The sequence below is a fragment of the Pelophylax lessonae genome (assembly GCF_965119305.1).
Source record: "Pelophylax lessonae genome assembly, chromosome: 10".
NCBI classification, from domain to species: domain Eukaryota; kingdom Metazoa; phylum Chordata; class Amphibia; order Anura; family Ranidae; genus Pelophylax; species Pelophylax lessonae.
This window is the reverse complement of record NC_138777.1, coordinates 141,566,217-141,578,989: the sequence shown is the minus strand read 5'-3', so window position 1 is coordinate 141,578,989 and position 12,773 is coordinate 141,566,217. Positions and strand designations below refer to the sequence as shown.

At 42.3% G+C, this 12,773-nt stretch overlaps 1 protein-coding gene across 5 annotated transcripts in view; it reads left to right on the top strand.

Annotated features, from left to right (window-relative positions):
* Window positions 1–12,773, top strand: part of DUS2 (dihydrouridine synthase 2) — a 1,337,959-nt gene that overhangs the window by 861,263 nt on the left and 463,923 nt on the right. For 3 of the 5 annotated variants that reach the window (XM_082270343.1, XM_082270342.1, XM_082270345.1), the window contains one exon: window positions 5,408–5,494. The exons of the other annotated variants lie outside the window; for them this stretch is intronic. In XM_082270343.1, the coding sequence (XP_082126469.1) occupies window positions 5,408–5,494 (87 nt within the window). The remainder of the gene's footprint in view (window positions 1–5,407; window positions 5,495–12,773) is intronic. 5 annotated transcript variants of the gene reach the window in all.

The window sequence follows — 12,773 nt, the reverse complement described above, 5'->3', positions numbered from 1 at the left end:
TTGTTTTTGTAACTTAATTCTGGAAGAAAACATTTAATTTTATGAGATATTTTACGAGGGCGTGTTTAGGGGCGGTGCAGGGTAGGGTTTGGGTGGGGCAACAAGTGGCGAGTAACTCTTAAGGCCTGGCTAGTAGCTCAGGACTTAAAATTTTGAGCCCTGCAGTAGATAATCAGAGACTGCGGGCATACTACAGGAGATGGTTAGAGACTGCAGACATAGTACAGGAGAGGGTCAGAGACTCTGGACATACTACAGGAGATATTCAGAGACTGCGGACATAGTACAGGAGACGGTCAGAGACTGCAGACATAGTGCAGGAGAGGGTCAGAGACTGAAGATATAGTACAGGAGAGAGGGTCAGAGAACTTTCAACAATGCACACCTTTACAGTTGAATAAAACTGCTCAGGGTTTTAGAAAGCAAGCATTCTATGGGTGTAAGGACATACCTGGCCAGCTAGCCTCATTATACACTTTCAGAGGTTAGTGGATGGGGCTCCCGATCTGATCTCACTTTAGCTGCTCACTCCTGAGCGTACAGGCTGCGTGGGTGATGTCAGAGCATTAGTGCCTCCAGGTCCCACCCCTCTATACTGTCTGGGAAATATAAAGGTCTTGGGGCGGGGCTCCCACTCCGATCACTGCTTTCACTACAGCCGCTCTGTTCCGAACATATAGGTTGCATGGGGAGGGGTCAGAGCATCAGTGGAGCTCCTGGCCCTGCCCCCTCTCTGCTTGCTGGCTAGGGAATACAGCTGTAACGGAACCACAGACCCACACTGTACTTGTGGTCTTCCACCAGTATATGGCTTCCTCCAGTCTGGACATATATAGATATTCCAGCCGCCCTCATACAAAAACTAGCCTGAACTTAGCTTGTATGTGTCTGAAAGCAACTAACTCTTTATTGAAACACAGGCACAAAGAGATATACACTGTGGGACAATCCCCCCCTCCCCCTTAGCAGCCAATCCACATACACATATACATCCCATAATAAGTTGATCTTTAAGGCAGACAGAACAATAGAACTAAGGAATACAGGTACTTAACAATAACAAGCCCCACCCCACCCCACCCCACTATCTAGCAATTTGAAAGTCAAACCGTTCATCTTCATATATTTCCTGAGGGACACTGTTCAGAAATATTATTGTCCCAAGTGAAAGAGCCCTTCACTCTTTCAACACAAACCACACATATAGAACCCAGGATAACCGGGATAACACGAAAGACTGAGTCCAGTGTGGTTGTACAGCGAGTCTGATTAGTGCAGACCAGACTGAGGTTCTTGGTCACCCTGGGCCCCTAATAGACACAGGGTGACTTACACATAAGAGGGGCCGGGGAAGCTTGACAAGAAGTTTTCTGACCTCTCTAAAATAATCTGGGTTCCACAAGCCCCCCAACCAAAGTGACTCCCGTCACAACAGCCTTCCGTGTCCCTCCGTGCGCTCTGCAATACTGTAATTGGGGCCCCAATTTGTGGACAGCGTGGGTTCAAGCGACAGCTGCCTTGCGCCCCTCAACAAAGATTAGGCCCAGGGCATTTGCCCCGCATTAAAGACGGCCTGGACGTAAGGCTTATTGAGCTGGCCAGATGGAAACATTTCTGTTTCAATCTGAGCACAGAATAATCAAACTCTGACACAGTTCAGTCCAACAGTGCCCAATGTGAATACCTCTATCACAGGCCCTATCAGATCCTTTGCAGCTTGTAGACAAGCTGTTGCAGAGGAAGTGAAAAGAATACTAACCCTTGAGGTAATGTGGATTTACAATGACTTCTGTAAATTTAAATATTAATAATGGTATGGTTAAAAAAAAAAAAACTTTTTTTTTTTTAACCAGGGTGTTTCTTTCCCCTGTATGTCTGGGTGTGTTTTGGGCTCAAAGGAGCTTTCGTGCTGCTTATTTAGTTGTGAACTTTACCAGAAGTAGAGAAGGTCATATCCACCAGTCATATCTTAAAGTGATTGTAAAGTCTCAAGGTTTTTCATCTTATTGCATTCTATGCATTAAAGTGGTTGTATCCCCCCCCCCAAAAAAAAACTAAATACAAACCCTGCAGGACAATGGCATAATGTGCTAGTGTGCTAGTATGCATCGCATAGTAGCAGATTATGAAATACTTACCTTAGAACAAAGCCCCGACCCGCTGAGGCAGCTGACATGTTCCCGGCGTCTCTTCTGGGTTTGGCGACTCCGGTGCTGTGAGTGGCCGGAGCCGAAACGACGTCACTCCCACAGGCGGGAGTTCACTTTTCGGCAAGGAGCTCTGAAGGTCTGGCAAGATACTCTGGACCTTTAGAACGCATGCGCCGCTGGTGTCAGTGACTGCATGCACCGTGCAGGTTTAGGAGATATGAATTTTACCTACAGGTAAGCCTTATTATAGGCTTACCTGTAGGTAAAAGTTAAAAAGCGGAGTATACTACCGCTTTAAGGTGAAAAACCTTTCTCTATCATTAATCGACAGACGCAGCTCCATGTCTTCTAAGACCATTGGATTATGCTCCTCAAATCAGGAATAGGCAGGAAAAGGCTTTACCACGCCTATGGGGCTGTCCCTGCAGGCATAACCCCACACACTCTGCTACAGCAGCCAGTTTGTTTCTGCCTAGTTTAGGAATAGGACCTAGCTCCCTGCTTGGACTTTGGTCTTAGCTTATTACTAGGGAAAATTGTTATATTGTGATTTTTTTTATTTTCACTACTTGGAGTTCCTGGAGAACTACAACCAACAACCGGCTGTGGTTTTTGGACTGGATATTCTAGATTCTTATGGTCTCCCAGCCTTGCCAACGAGCGCGAGCGGGTTATAGTCCAGAACTAGGCCTCGCCACGACAGAGCCCCTATGGATGGGGACCAGCCTGCAAGTGGACGAGTCTCGCTTTGACCCTATCGTCCTGAGTTGCAGTGTACCCCCTGGCTGGCAGCACCCCCACCCCGGGTGGGAGGTGGTCTGTGCGGAGTGGCGCCCACTTGGTACTGTGGTTTGGTGAGTAATACTATTCCCCCAATCCCCTGGCGGTCTCGGGGTGGACGTGGGTCTCCTCCCTGGAATAGTCGGACCTTCAGGGCTCCCTCGGTTCCCCTGGCCTCTGGGATGTTAGGCGTACCCCCTCCTCCTTTCCCCTACCCATAGTAGGTCCTACCTCTGGGGGGGGGGGGGCAGAACAATTGAGGCTGCGGTGGCTTTTTCTCTTTGGAGGTTGGCCTTGTCCTGGTGGGGTCTCTCTCTAGAGCCCCTCTGATGCCTCTTGTCCGGGACCGCTTCGGGGGTCTGGGAGACCACATGGCACACCGCAGGGGCCTACCATTTTGCTGTAGTTTCATGCTTTTTCTTTTCATATTGAATTGCATGGGCAGCCATTTTTTGTTAGTTCTCTATAGGAATACATGGGGCGGCCATTTTATTGGAGTCCACAATGCTGGACAGGCGAACAGCATGTAACTTAAAAAATCTATCTATGACAGGCTGGCTTGTCACTTCCTGTGAAGGAACATTTTACTTTCAATTTCACAAGATCGTGCTGGCAGTCTCCTAAGCGGTCTGGTAACATTTATTGGGGTTCCCTGTAGGTTTTACTCTCCCACTCTGCTATTGGCTTGTATTGCATTGGCATTGGGTATACCGCAAATATAGTGGTGGGATCACGATTTAGCGATTTTTAAAAGTGTCACTGCTTTTTTTTTTCATATCAGTTTATCATATCAGTCCCAGAGTACTATTTCCCCTATAGACCCCCTAGGAGTGGCTGCGGAACCTTCTGGGTCACATCCCATGTCTGCAATTATGGCAGTCTTGGAAAGCCTTGTCTCTAAGATAGATTTTGTATGTAAAAGCATTGCTAGCCGCAAACGCCCTCTGCCTCCGCTTCGCTCGGTAGTTTCCTCAGACCCTGAGGCAGACTTGGCCGCCACAGACACACCCCACCCTGAGGGGCCGGTGTCGTCGAATTCTGATGGTGAAGAGGACCTGTCCTCGTCTGCCGCTGCGCAGGAACGTGCATTAGTGGAAGCACCTATAGATTCAGTGCAGTAAACTTTAAAATTGGCTGATAAATATACAGTGTAGGGTTCGCAGTTGTCTTTTGGCTCCCGCAAATCCCAAAAATCGGACAAGGTGTTCCTTTGCCTGGAACTTTTTGACGATATTGTCAATGAACAATGGCGGTGCATCAATCACATGTTAGTGGTGCCTAATCGCTTTAAACACCGTTCTCGAGTGTTCTGGTGGAAGAATCCCCGGCCTTCGCAGACCCTGTGGATAGGCGAGTGGAGTCTCTATGCTGCCATCTGCACGTGCTTGCGGGTTCCCACCCCTCATAAAAATACTGCTTTGGGACATCCCAATGTTCTAAGAAGATATGGAGCTGCGTCTGTCGATGAATGATAGAGAAAACAGGATTTTTGTACTTAGGGTAAAATCCTTTTCTCTGGAGTCCCATCGACAGATGCAGCACCCGCCCCTTTGCTTCTGAGTGAATGTGTTTTTTTTTGTCTTCTAAACACAGCTTGCAACAAAACTGGCTACTGTATCAGTGTGTGGGGTTTGGGTTATACCCGCAGGCACAGGCCCATAGGTGTGGTAAAGCTTTTTCCTGCCTAGTGCCTATTCCTGATTGGAGGAGCAAAACCCAATGGTCTAAGAAGATATGAAGCTGCGTCTGTCGATGAACTTCAGAGGAAAGGATTTTACGGTAAGTACAAAAATCCAGTTTTGCTGCAGCTCTCACCAGACCCCTCCCCCCCCCTCTTTTTCTTACCTGATCCGATCCAGAGATGAGAATGAGCCCAGCGGCTCCAGCCGCTGTCTCTGTTCACATTGGACAGATTGATAGCAGCAGGAGCCATTGGCTGTCAATCAAATCCAGGGGGGCAGGGCCGAGTCCCACTGTGCCAATGGGGGGCACCCGGTGAAGGGGAGGAGTCAGCAGTGCTGGCAGGGCACCCCAGAAGAGAAGAAACAGGGCTCCTCTGTGCAAAACCCTTGCATAGAGCAGGTATAGACGTGTTTGGTATTTTTATTAGAAAAAAAGAACTTTACAACCCCTTTAAATTTAATTTATAAAGGGTAAACCCAAGCAAGTTCTCCATAATTCCCAAGGAAGCACATCACTTGCTACATCTCACTTTTTGCCTTTTCATATTTCAGTTCATTATTTGTAGTGACATACTTAATAGTGATACATCATTATATTATGGTGTTAGCAGGCTCTTCGTTTATGTTACAATGATAATAGCAGGTTTCTAAAAGCAATATAACAAATGCTACTACTTTTTCATGCATGTGCAACAATGTAGTAAAAGATAAAATCATTGTTAGTTTATTCAGATACCCCACAGAGCACTGGAAGTATAATTAATCTGATCAGTATTTTTACTTTTCTTTGCAAAGGAAAAAAGAGGAAAGGCCACAGCACCCGGTTCATTTTGACTTTATCAAGGCAATAGCAGAAGCCGTATCGATTCCAGTTATTGCCAAGTAAGTGACATTTCTTGGTTTCATAAAGTAGGTGTAAACTTTATCATGAAAATGTTATATAAGCTTTACCACAGGGATGTCAAACTCCATTTCATTGCAAGCCGTATAAGCATTATGGTTGCCCTCAAAGGGCCGGTGGTATCTATAAGACTACATAAATTTATCCAGGGCTTTTTTTCTCAAAGAATAGGTGCAGGAACTCAACCACGCCCCCCCCCCCCCACCGAACTGCATCGAATAGTTAGTGTAGCTAAATTGTACTCACAGTGGGAGGATCCTAAAGGGGGTAATAAATAACAGGAGTGAATTATGTGAGAACAGCAGGGATGCACTATGTACAGAACGCAGAGTTCAGAAGAGGTGCGCTGCTTATCTGTGTGTGTGTGTGTGTGTGTGTGTGTATATATATGTATATATATATATATATATATATATATATATATATAGATTCAAGGTGGGCCACCTCTGCTGTGTAAAAAAAATCCTTTGGAAAGGATTACATCTGATGTGGCCCTCTTTTGTATCCACCAGACATTCATCAAAAAAATTGGAGATGCAATTTCAAATTGTAGATATTGCATTTACAGGCAAATATACATTTACAAGGGGCTGCACAGTTTCGGACATGCATATGTCCTTCATCAAGCTGCATGTGTAGCACCAATCTAGTCGACAACCTTTTATCTTCCTTCTTACAGTGATTCTAGCCCTAAACACAGGTGTATCCCATCATCCAAAATTTCCTTGAGTACACAAATTAACCCATTTCTATCTCATCAATTCCACCTATGCACAGTATCTAGAGATCTATCCCTATCGTAATCGTTCCCCAATTTCTATATAAGGCACAGTGCAACTATACTACATCTCATTATTGTGTATACTGATTGGTAACTCCAATAATGAATCTCCAACCAACATACACATATAGAAAAATACAAAATTACAAAAAATGTCATACACCATTCTGTAAATTAACAAAACAGTAACCCCTATTGTCCAGCATCTAAAACCATATTTGGACAAGCATCAGCATAATGTTTTCAGGACCTTTATCAATTCTTCATTTTCTACAAAAGGAATACACATGCACATTTGAAAAAATGATGATACTATTAACCATCACCATTCATCTCTCTATTCTACAAAAATAGGTATAAGTCATAATCCTTATTTAACCCATATGGGTGTAAAGAATTGAATTGTTTAATCCACTATACCTCTCTCTGTCGAAGTTTAAGAATCCTGTCTCATAGTTAGTCAGGTTGAAAAAAGACACAATCTAGCTCAACCAATAAAAAAACAACCCCAGCAATGGAGGATCCAATTTGCTACAGCAGGGGGAAAAAATTCCTTCCTGATCCCCGAGACGCAATCGGATATTACCTGGACCAACTTTACCTAGTGAGCTAGCCAGAACCACCTCTGAAGGGAGTCTATTCCACATTTTTCTCCCCTTTTGTCCTTTTTTATCTCTTCTAGTATCATAAATTGTATATCTGTGTCTTTATAGTTATGTTGCATGCAGTGTTTTGGAACTGGTAAACCTGGCTAATTGCTCCTAATTTAGGATACGATCTTTCATTTTTCATCTTGTCGTTTCACCGACATTTATCAACCCACACGGCAGATTAGTGTATAAACCACATACAATGTCTGGCACGTATGAAAACCAAGGATGGCATACGTGTTTCCATTATTTGGATGTGTAAAGTTGTCACCTTTTTTCATGTGTCTGCATTGCACACTGAGACACGGATATGATCCATTCCTCCTACTTCCTAGGAATGTCCTTTTTTCAATGTATTTTATTTTTTGGTGTTCAGAATGTACAAGCATGTCTTATTGTCCTATTTCTTCTATTTCTTCTATATGCTTTTAATGGTATTTGTTCAAAATAATCTATCTCAGGGTATACACATTGTAAGAGACTCCAATATGTTTTGATCATTTTAAATTTCTCTTTGGTTCATTGACGAACACAGCTTCAGAATCTTCTTGACCATTGGGTAATGCTGCCCCCTACAGGAGTAGGACACTAGGCAGGAAAAAATGTTACCATGGCTATGGGGCAGTGCTAGGGGATATACTACCACTTCAAGAGTAAGGACCTAGTTCCTTGCTGGGATCTCTGGTCCTAGCCTTTTTTCCTTTTTAAACTGATTTTCTTTTTTCCTCTTTTATTATTTTCTGTTCCTGTCAGAACTACTATCAACTGCTGGACTGGGCGACGGACTAGTCAGTATTAATCATAGTAATAGGAAACATAAGGGTAATATAAGAACACTGAATAACAAAAGAGCCAATTCCCCAAAACTGCACTCTCTGATAGAAAACATGAAATGGGATAGAACCCTGGGAACAAAGAACACGGAGGAAAAATGGGAGTGCTTCAAGAGCATACTTAACAAAGGGATTGGCCAGTGCATTCCAAAGGGAAATACATTTAAAAGAGCAAAACTAAACCATGGGTGGCTAAACTCCAACATAAAAATGCATATAAATGCTAAAGAAAAGGCCTTCAAAAAATACAAGACTGCGGGGTCATTGGCAGCATTCAAGCATTACAAAGAGTGTAATAAGAAATGTAAAGACAAAATCAAGGCGGCTAAAATAGAACACAAGAGACATATAGCGGAAGAGAGTAAAAAGAACCCCTATAAATTATTTAAGTATATAAACAGTAAGAAAGCGAGGCCAGAACACATTGGCCCCATAAAAGATGACAAAGGAGAGTTGGCCACAGAGGACAGAGAAAAGGCGGTAGTGTTAAATAATATGGCTTTCACCCGAGGGTTCTTAAAGAGCTCAGCCAGGTGATTGCCAAACCATTATTCTTGATCTTTAAGGATAGTTTACAGATGGGTATGGTGCCAGCTGATTGGAAAAAAGCTAACATGGTACCAATATTTAAAAAAGGGCCGATATATATCCTGGGTAACTATAGGCCGGTCAGCCTAACATCAGTAGTCTGCAAGATTTTGGAGGGGATGTTAAGGGACCACATACAAGACTTTAGTAATGAAAATGGTATTATTAGTAGTAATCAGCATGGATTCATGAAAAATCATTCTTGCCAAACCAATCTATTAACCTTCTATGATGAAGTGAGCTGCCACCTAGAAAAGGTAAGCCTGTGGATGTATACTGTTAAATAACACCCCACTTCAATATGTGGTATTGGGGGGCCACTGGTTTATCACACCAGTTGTTGAAAAAATTGGCCAGAGAGTTTGGCACTGTGTGTATCAGACTTAACTCAGCAAAAGAGGCAATATTGTTGCAGGACACAAATACACTTGTAGAAGTATACTCAGATAACACCCCGCTTCAATATGTGGTATTGGGGGGGCCACAGGTTTATTACAACAGTTCTACAAATAATTGGCCAGTAACTGTTGTCACTGTGTGTAGCACAGTCAACACAGCAAGAGAGGCCAAATTTTTGCAGGATTAAATGCACTCTTAGAAAAGTATACTGTTAAATAACACCCCACTTCAATATGTGGTATTGGGGGGCCACTGGTTTATCACACCAGTTTTTGAAAAAATTGGCCAGGGAGTTTGGCACGAAGGTAGGTATGGACCATAAGGTGAGTACCTGGATAGAGAACTGGCTCCAGGGGAGAGTGCAAAGGGTGGTGATTAATGGGGAGTACTCGGATAGGGCGGGTGGGGAAAGTGGGTTCCCCCAAGGTTCTGTCCTGGGACCAATCCGGTTTAGTTCATAAATGATCTAGAGGAGGGGATATCTAGTACAATCTCAGTATTTGCGGATGATACTAAACTAAGCATGCCAATATCTTCTATGCAGGATGTGGAAACCTTACAAGCGGAGCTGAACAAAATAATGGGGTTGTAACTACATGGCAGATGAGGTTTAATGTTGAAAAATGTAAAGTAATGCACTTGGGTGCCAGAAACCAGAAAGCAAGCTACTCACTAGGGGGGGAACCTCTGGGTGAGTCTAGGATGGAAAAGGACCTGGGGGTACTGGTAGACAACAGGCTTGGCAATGGCATGCAATGCCAAGCCACTGCAAGCAAAGCCAACAGAATACTGGGATGTATAAAAAAGGGGATTCACTCCAGAAATAAAGAAAATATTCTCCCACTCTACAAGACTCTGGTCCGGACACATCTGGAGTATGCAGTCCAGTTCTGGGCACCGGTCCTCAGGAAGGATGTGTTGGAACTGGAAAGAGTCCAGAGAAGGGCAACAAAAATAATTAGGGGAATGGAGGACATCAGCTATGAGGAAAGACTACAAGCACTGAACTTATTCTCTCTGGAGAAGAGACGATTGAGGGGGGATATGATATCAATGTACAAATACTGTCCTGGCGACCCTAGCATAAGGAACAAACTATTCAGAGAAAGGTAATTCATAAGACACGTGGCCACTCACTAAAACGCGGTTTAACCTTAAAGTATGTAAGGGGTTCTTCACTGTAAGAGCGGTAAGGATGTGGAATTTTCTTCCACAAGCAGTGGTATCAGCAGGGAGCATCGATAGTTTCAAAAAACTATTAGAATGGCACCTTAAAGACCACAACATACAGGGGTATACAATGTACGGTTAACAGCAAACACACACGCACATCATAGGTTGAACTGGATGGACTGATGTCTTTTTTCAACCTCACTAACTATGTAACTATGATATTTGCAACAGATGACAAAATCCAACAGAGTAAATAGCAGCCTTCAGAGTCCCATTCCTAAGCCTGTGCTCTCATCCTCATGTATGAATGTGTGTGTGTGTATGTGTGTGTAAAAAGAATGACTGACTGCCAGCTCCTGAAATACCAGTGTGACACTGGGGGGGGTTCTGCTAGGTCAACCCAAAATACTCTTTGATCTCAGTGTGAAAAGACTCCACTTGTAATGTTTACCAGGTAAACAATCCACCCTTTCCCCTCAAGTTACCATCAATAAATACCTTTTGTCAGGCCAAAGGCCAATCTACATTTTACGACCCCCTGCGAGTAACTCCTCAGGTCTTGTGATATGTAAAGTGCAACTTGCCTACCAGCTGTGTTAGGCCATAATCCACAAACCTATGTTCACATTAAAAAGACTATGTGTATGTATATCTGTGTATAAATATATATATATATATATATATATATATATATATATATATATATATATATTTATACACATACATATACAGAGTATCCTATATAAATAATGCAACATATACCCCCACTTGGGTCGGTTCTAACTACTAGAACTGACCCATAAATCAAACAACATACATATTATTGTGATTTGAAGTACTGAATGCTTCACAATGGCTCATATAAAATATGGAATTTAAAACTGGTTACATCTCTCTTCACCAGCCTCTAAAATATCCCCATGAACCAGCTTTAGATAATATAACTTTAGACCATGACTGAAAAAGGTAAACATCATTGGCCCGTATAGCTGTTAGGCCTTGTTTCATAGCTTGCAGTTTCTTCAGTGTATTACACCAAGTTCTTGAATATTGTGCAAAGACAAGCTGATGTCCTAATCCAGTAGTCCAATCTCTGATTCGATTATCACATCTCTCACCATAGCATTGGAAGTGATGCTTGGTGCATTGCTCTGGGAGCTCCAATTCACATAATCCAGGATTCTTTCATCTCCAGGCTCAGGGGTTTCATTTTTAAAGATGAATTGTTCAGTTGCAGTAATCTTCATCACAAGTCCAAAATTAAACTTCTGCCAGCCACAATTTGCTTTTGTAATCTGCTGTAGGCCGACCCCACATTGCCTTCAATAGAGCAGTTACTTGGATCATTCATTCCATAATTCCACTGAATGGGACCACACGATGGTTTAAATAGTATCAGCTTGACATCGGTATTTATCAGATCATCTGTCCAGATAAAGCAGCAGTGGAAATTCTCGCCATGAAAGGTAGAAAGTTCTTTATATCCACATATGTCATAGCCTTCAGCATATTATAAATAACTGATTCAAAAAAATTCAAATCCTGACTAGAGTGATCCAATTCACTTACCCCTTTTATAAAGTTAGGGAAAACCACCCCATTTACTATATCCTAAACCTATATTGCTCTACCCAGTCTAAGTATCGCTTTGCGAATACTCAGACACCCAGTTATGTATGCTATGATAAGCCATTGTGCAGCATCTCACCTTAGATGTCAAATATATTGAAATCAATATATATTTTGTAATATGTACAGATTTCATGAAAAATACTGTAGGTTTAAATGCTTCTCTTTGGTTTTTAAGATTAAGATCAAGAAATAAAACATGATGGAAATAAAATATTAAGGAAAAATAGATCAGGTAAAAGAAAAAAATCAGGGCGTTGAAGAAAAAAAGAAAAGTCCATTGCTTGATGAAAATTTGAGAGTCCATTGTTTTTTTTAAGTCTTTGTAATGGTGATATCAACCCAAATTAACATATTTGATTGGCTATCCAGAGTTTCTCCACCACTGGCCAACAATGTCAGAAACTTCTGTGCTTCTGTAATTCACTTGTAAATGAGCATCTCCAGCAGGATTTGAAAGACAAAAAACTCTCCGAAATTCATTAGTAAGGTAAACAAAGTACTATTTACATTTTTACAGTATTAAGTTAATTTACCCCCACTGCCAGAGCACTCACAAACAGATCTCGAGAATTTACACCTAGTGTCATATCTACATTTATAATACCCTGTAACCTCTTCAACTGTTTGTGAAGATGATACAGTCAGGTCCATAAATATTGGGACATCAACACTATTCTAATCTTTTTGGCTCTATACACCACCACAATGGATTTGAAATGAAACAAACAAGACGTGCTTTAACTGCAGACTTTCAGCTTTAATGTGAGGGTATTTACATCCAAATTAGGTGAAAGGTGTAGGAATTACAACAGTTTGTATATGTGCCTCCCACTTTTTAAGGGACCAAAAGTAATGGGACAATTGGCTGCTCAGCTGTTCCATGGCCAGGTGTGTGTTATTCCCTCTTCCCTCATTATCCCATTTACAATGAGCAGATAAAAGGTCCAGAGTTCATTTCAAGTATGCTGTTTGCATTTGGAATCTTGCTGTCAACTCTCAATATGAGTTCCAAAGAGCTGTCACTATCAGAGAAGCAAACCATCATTAGGCTGAAAAAAAACAAAACAAACCCATCAGAGAGATAGCAAAAACATTAGGTGTGGCCAAATCAACTGTTTGGAACATTGCTAAAAAGAAAGAACGCACCGGTGAGCTCAGCAGCACCAAAAGACTCGGAAGACCACGGAAAACAACTGTGGTGGAT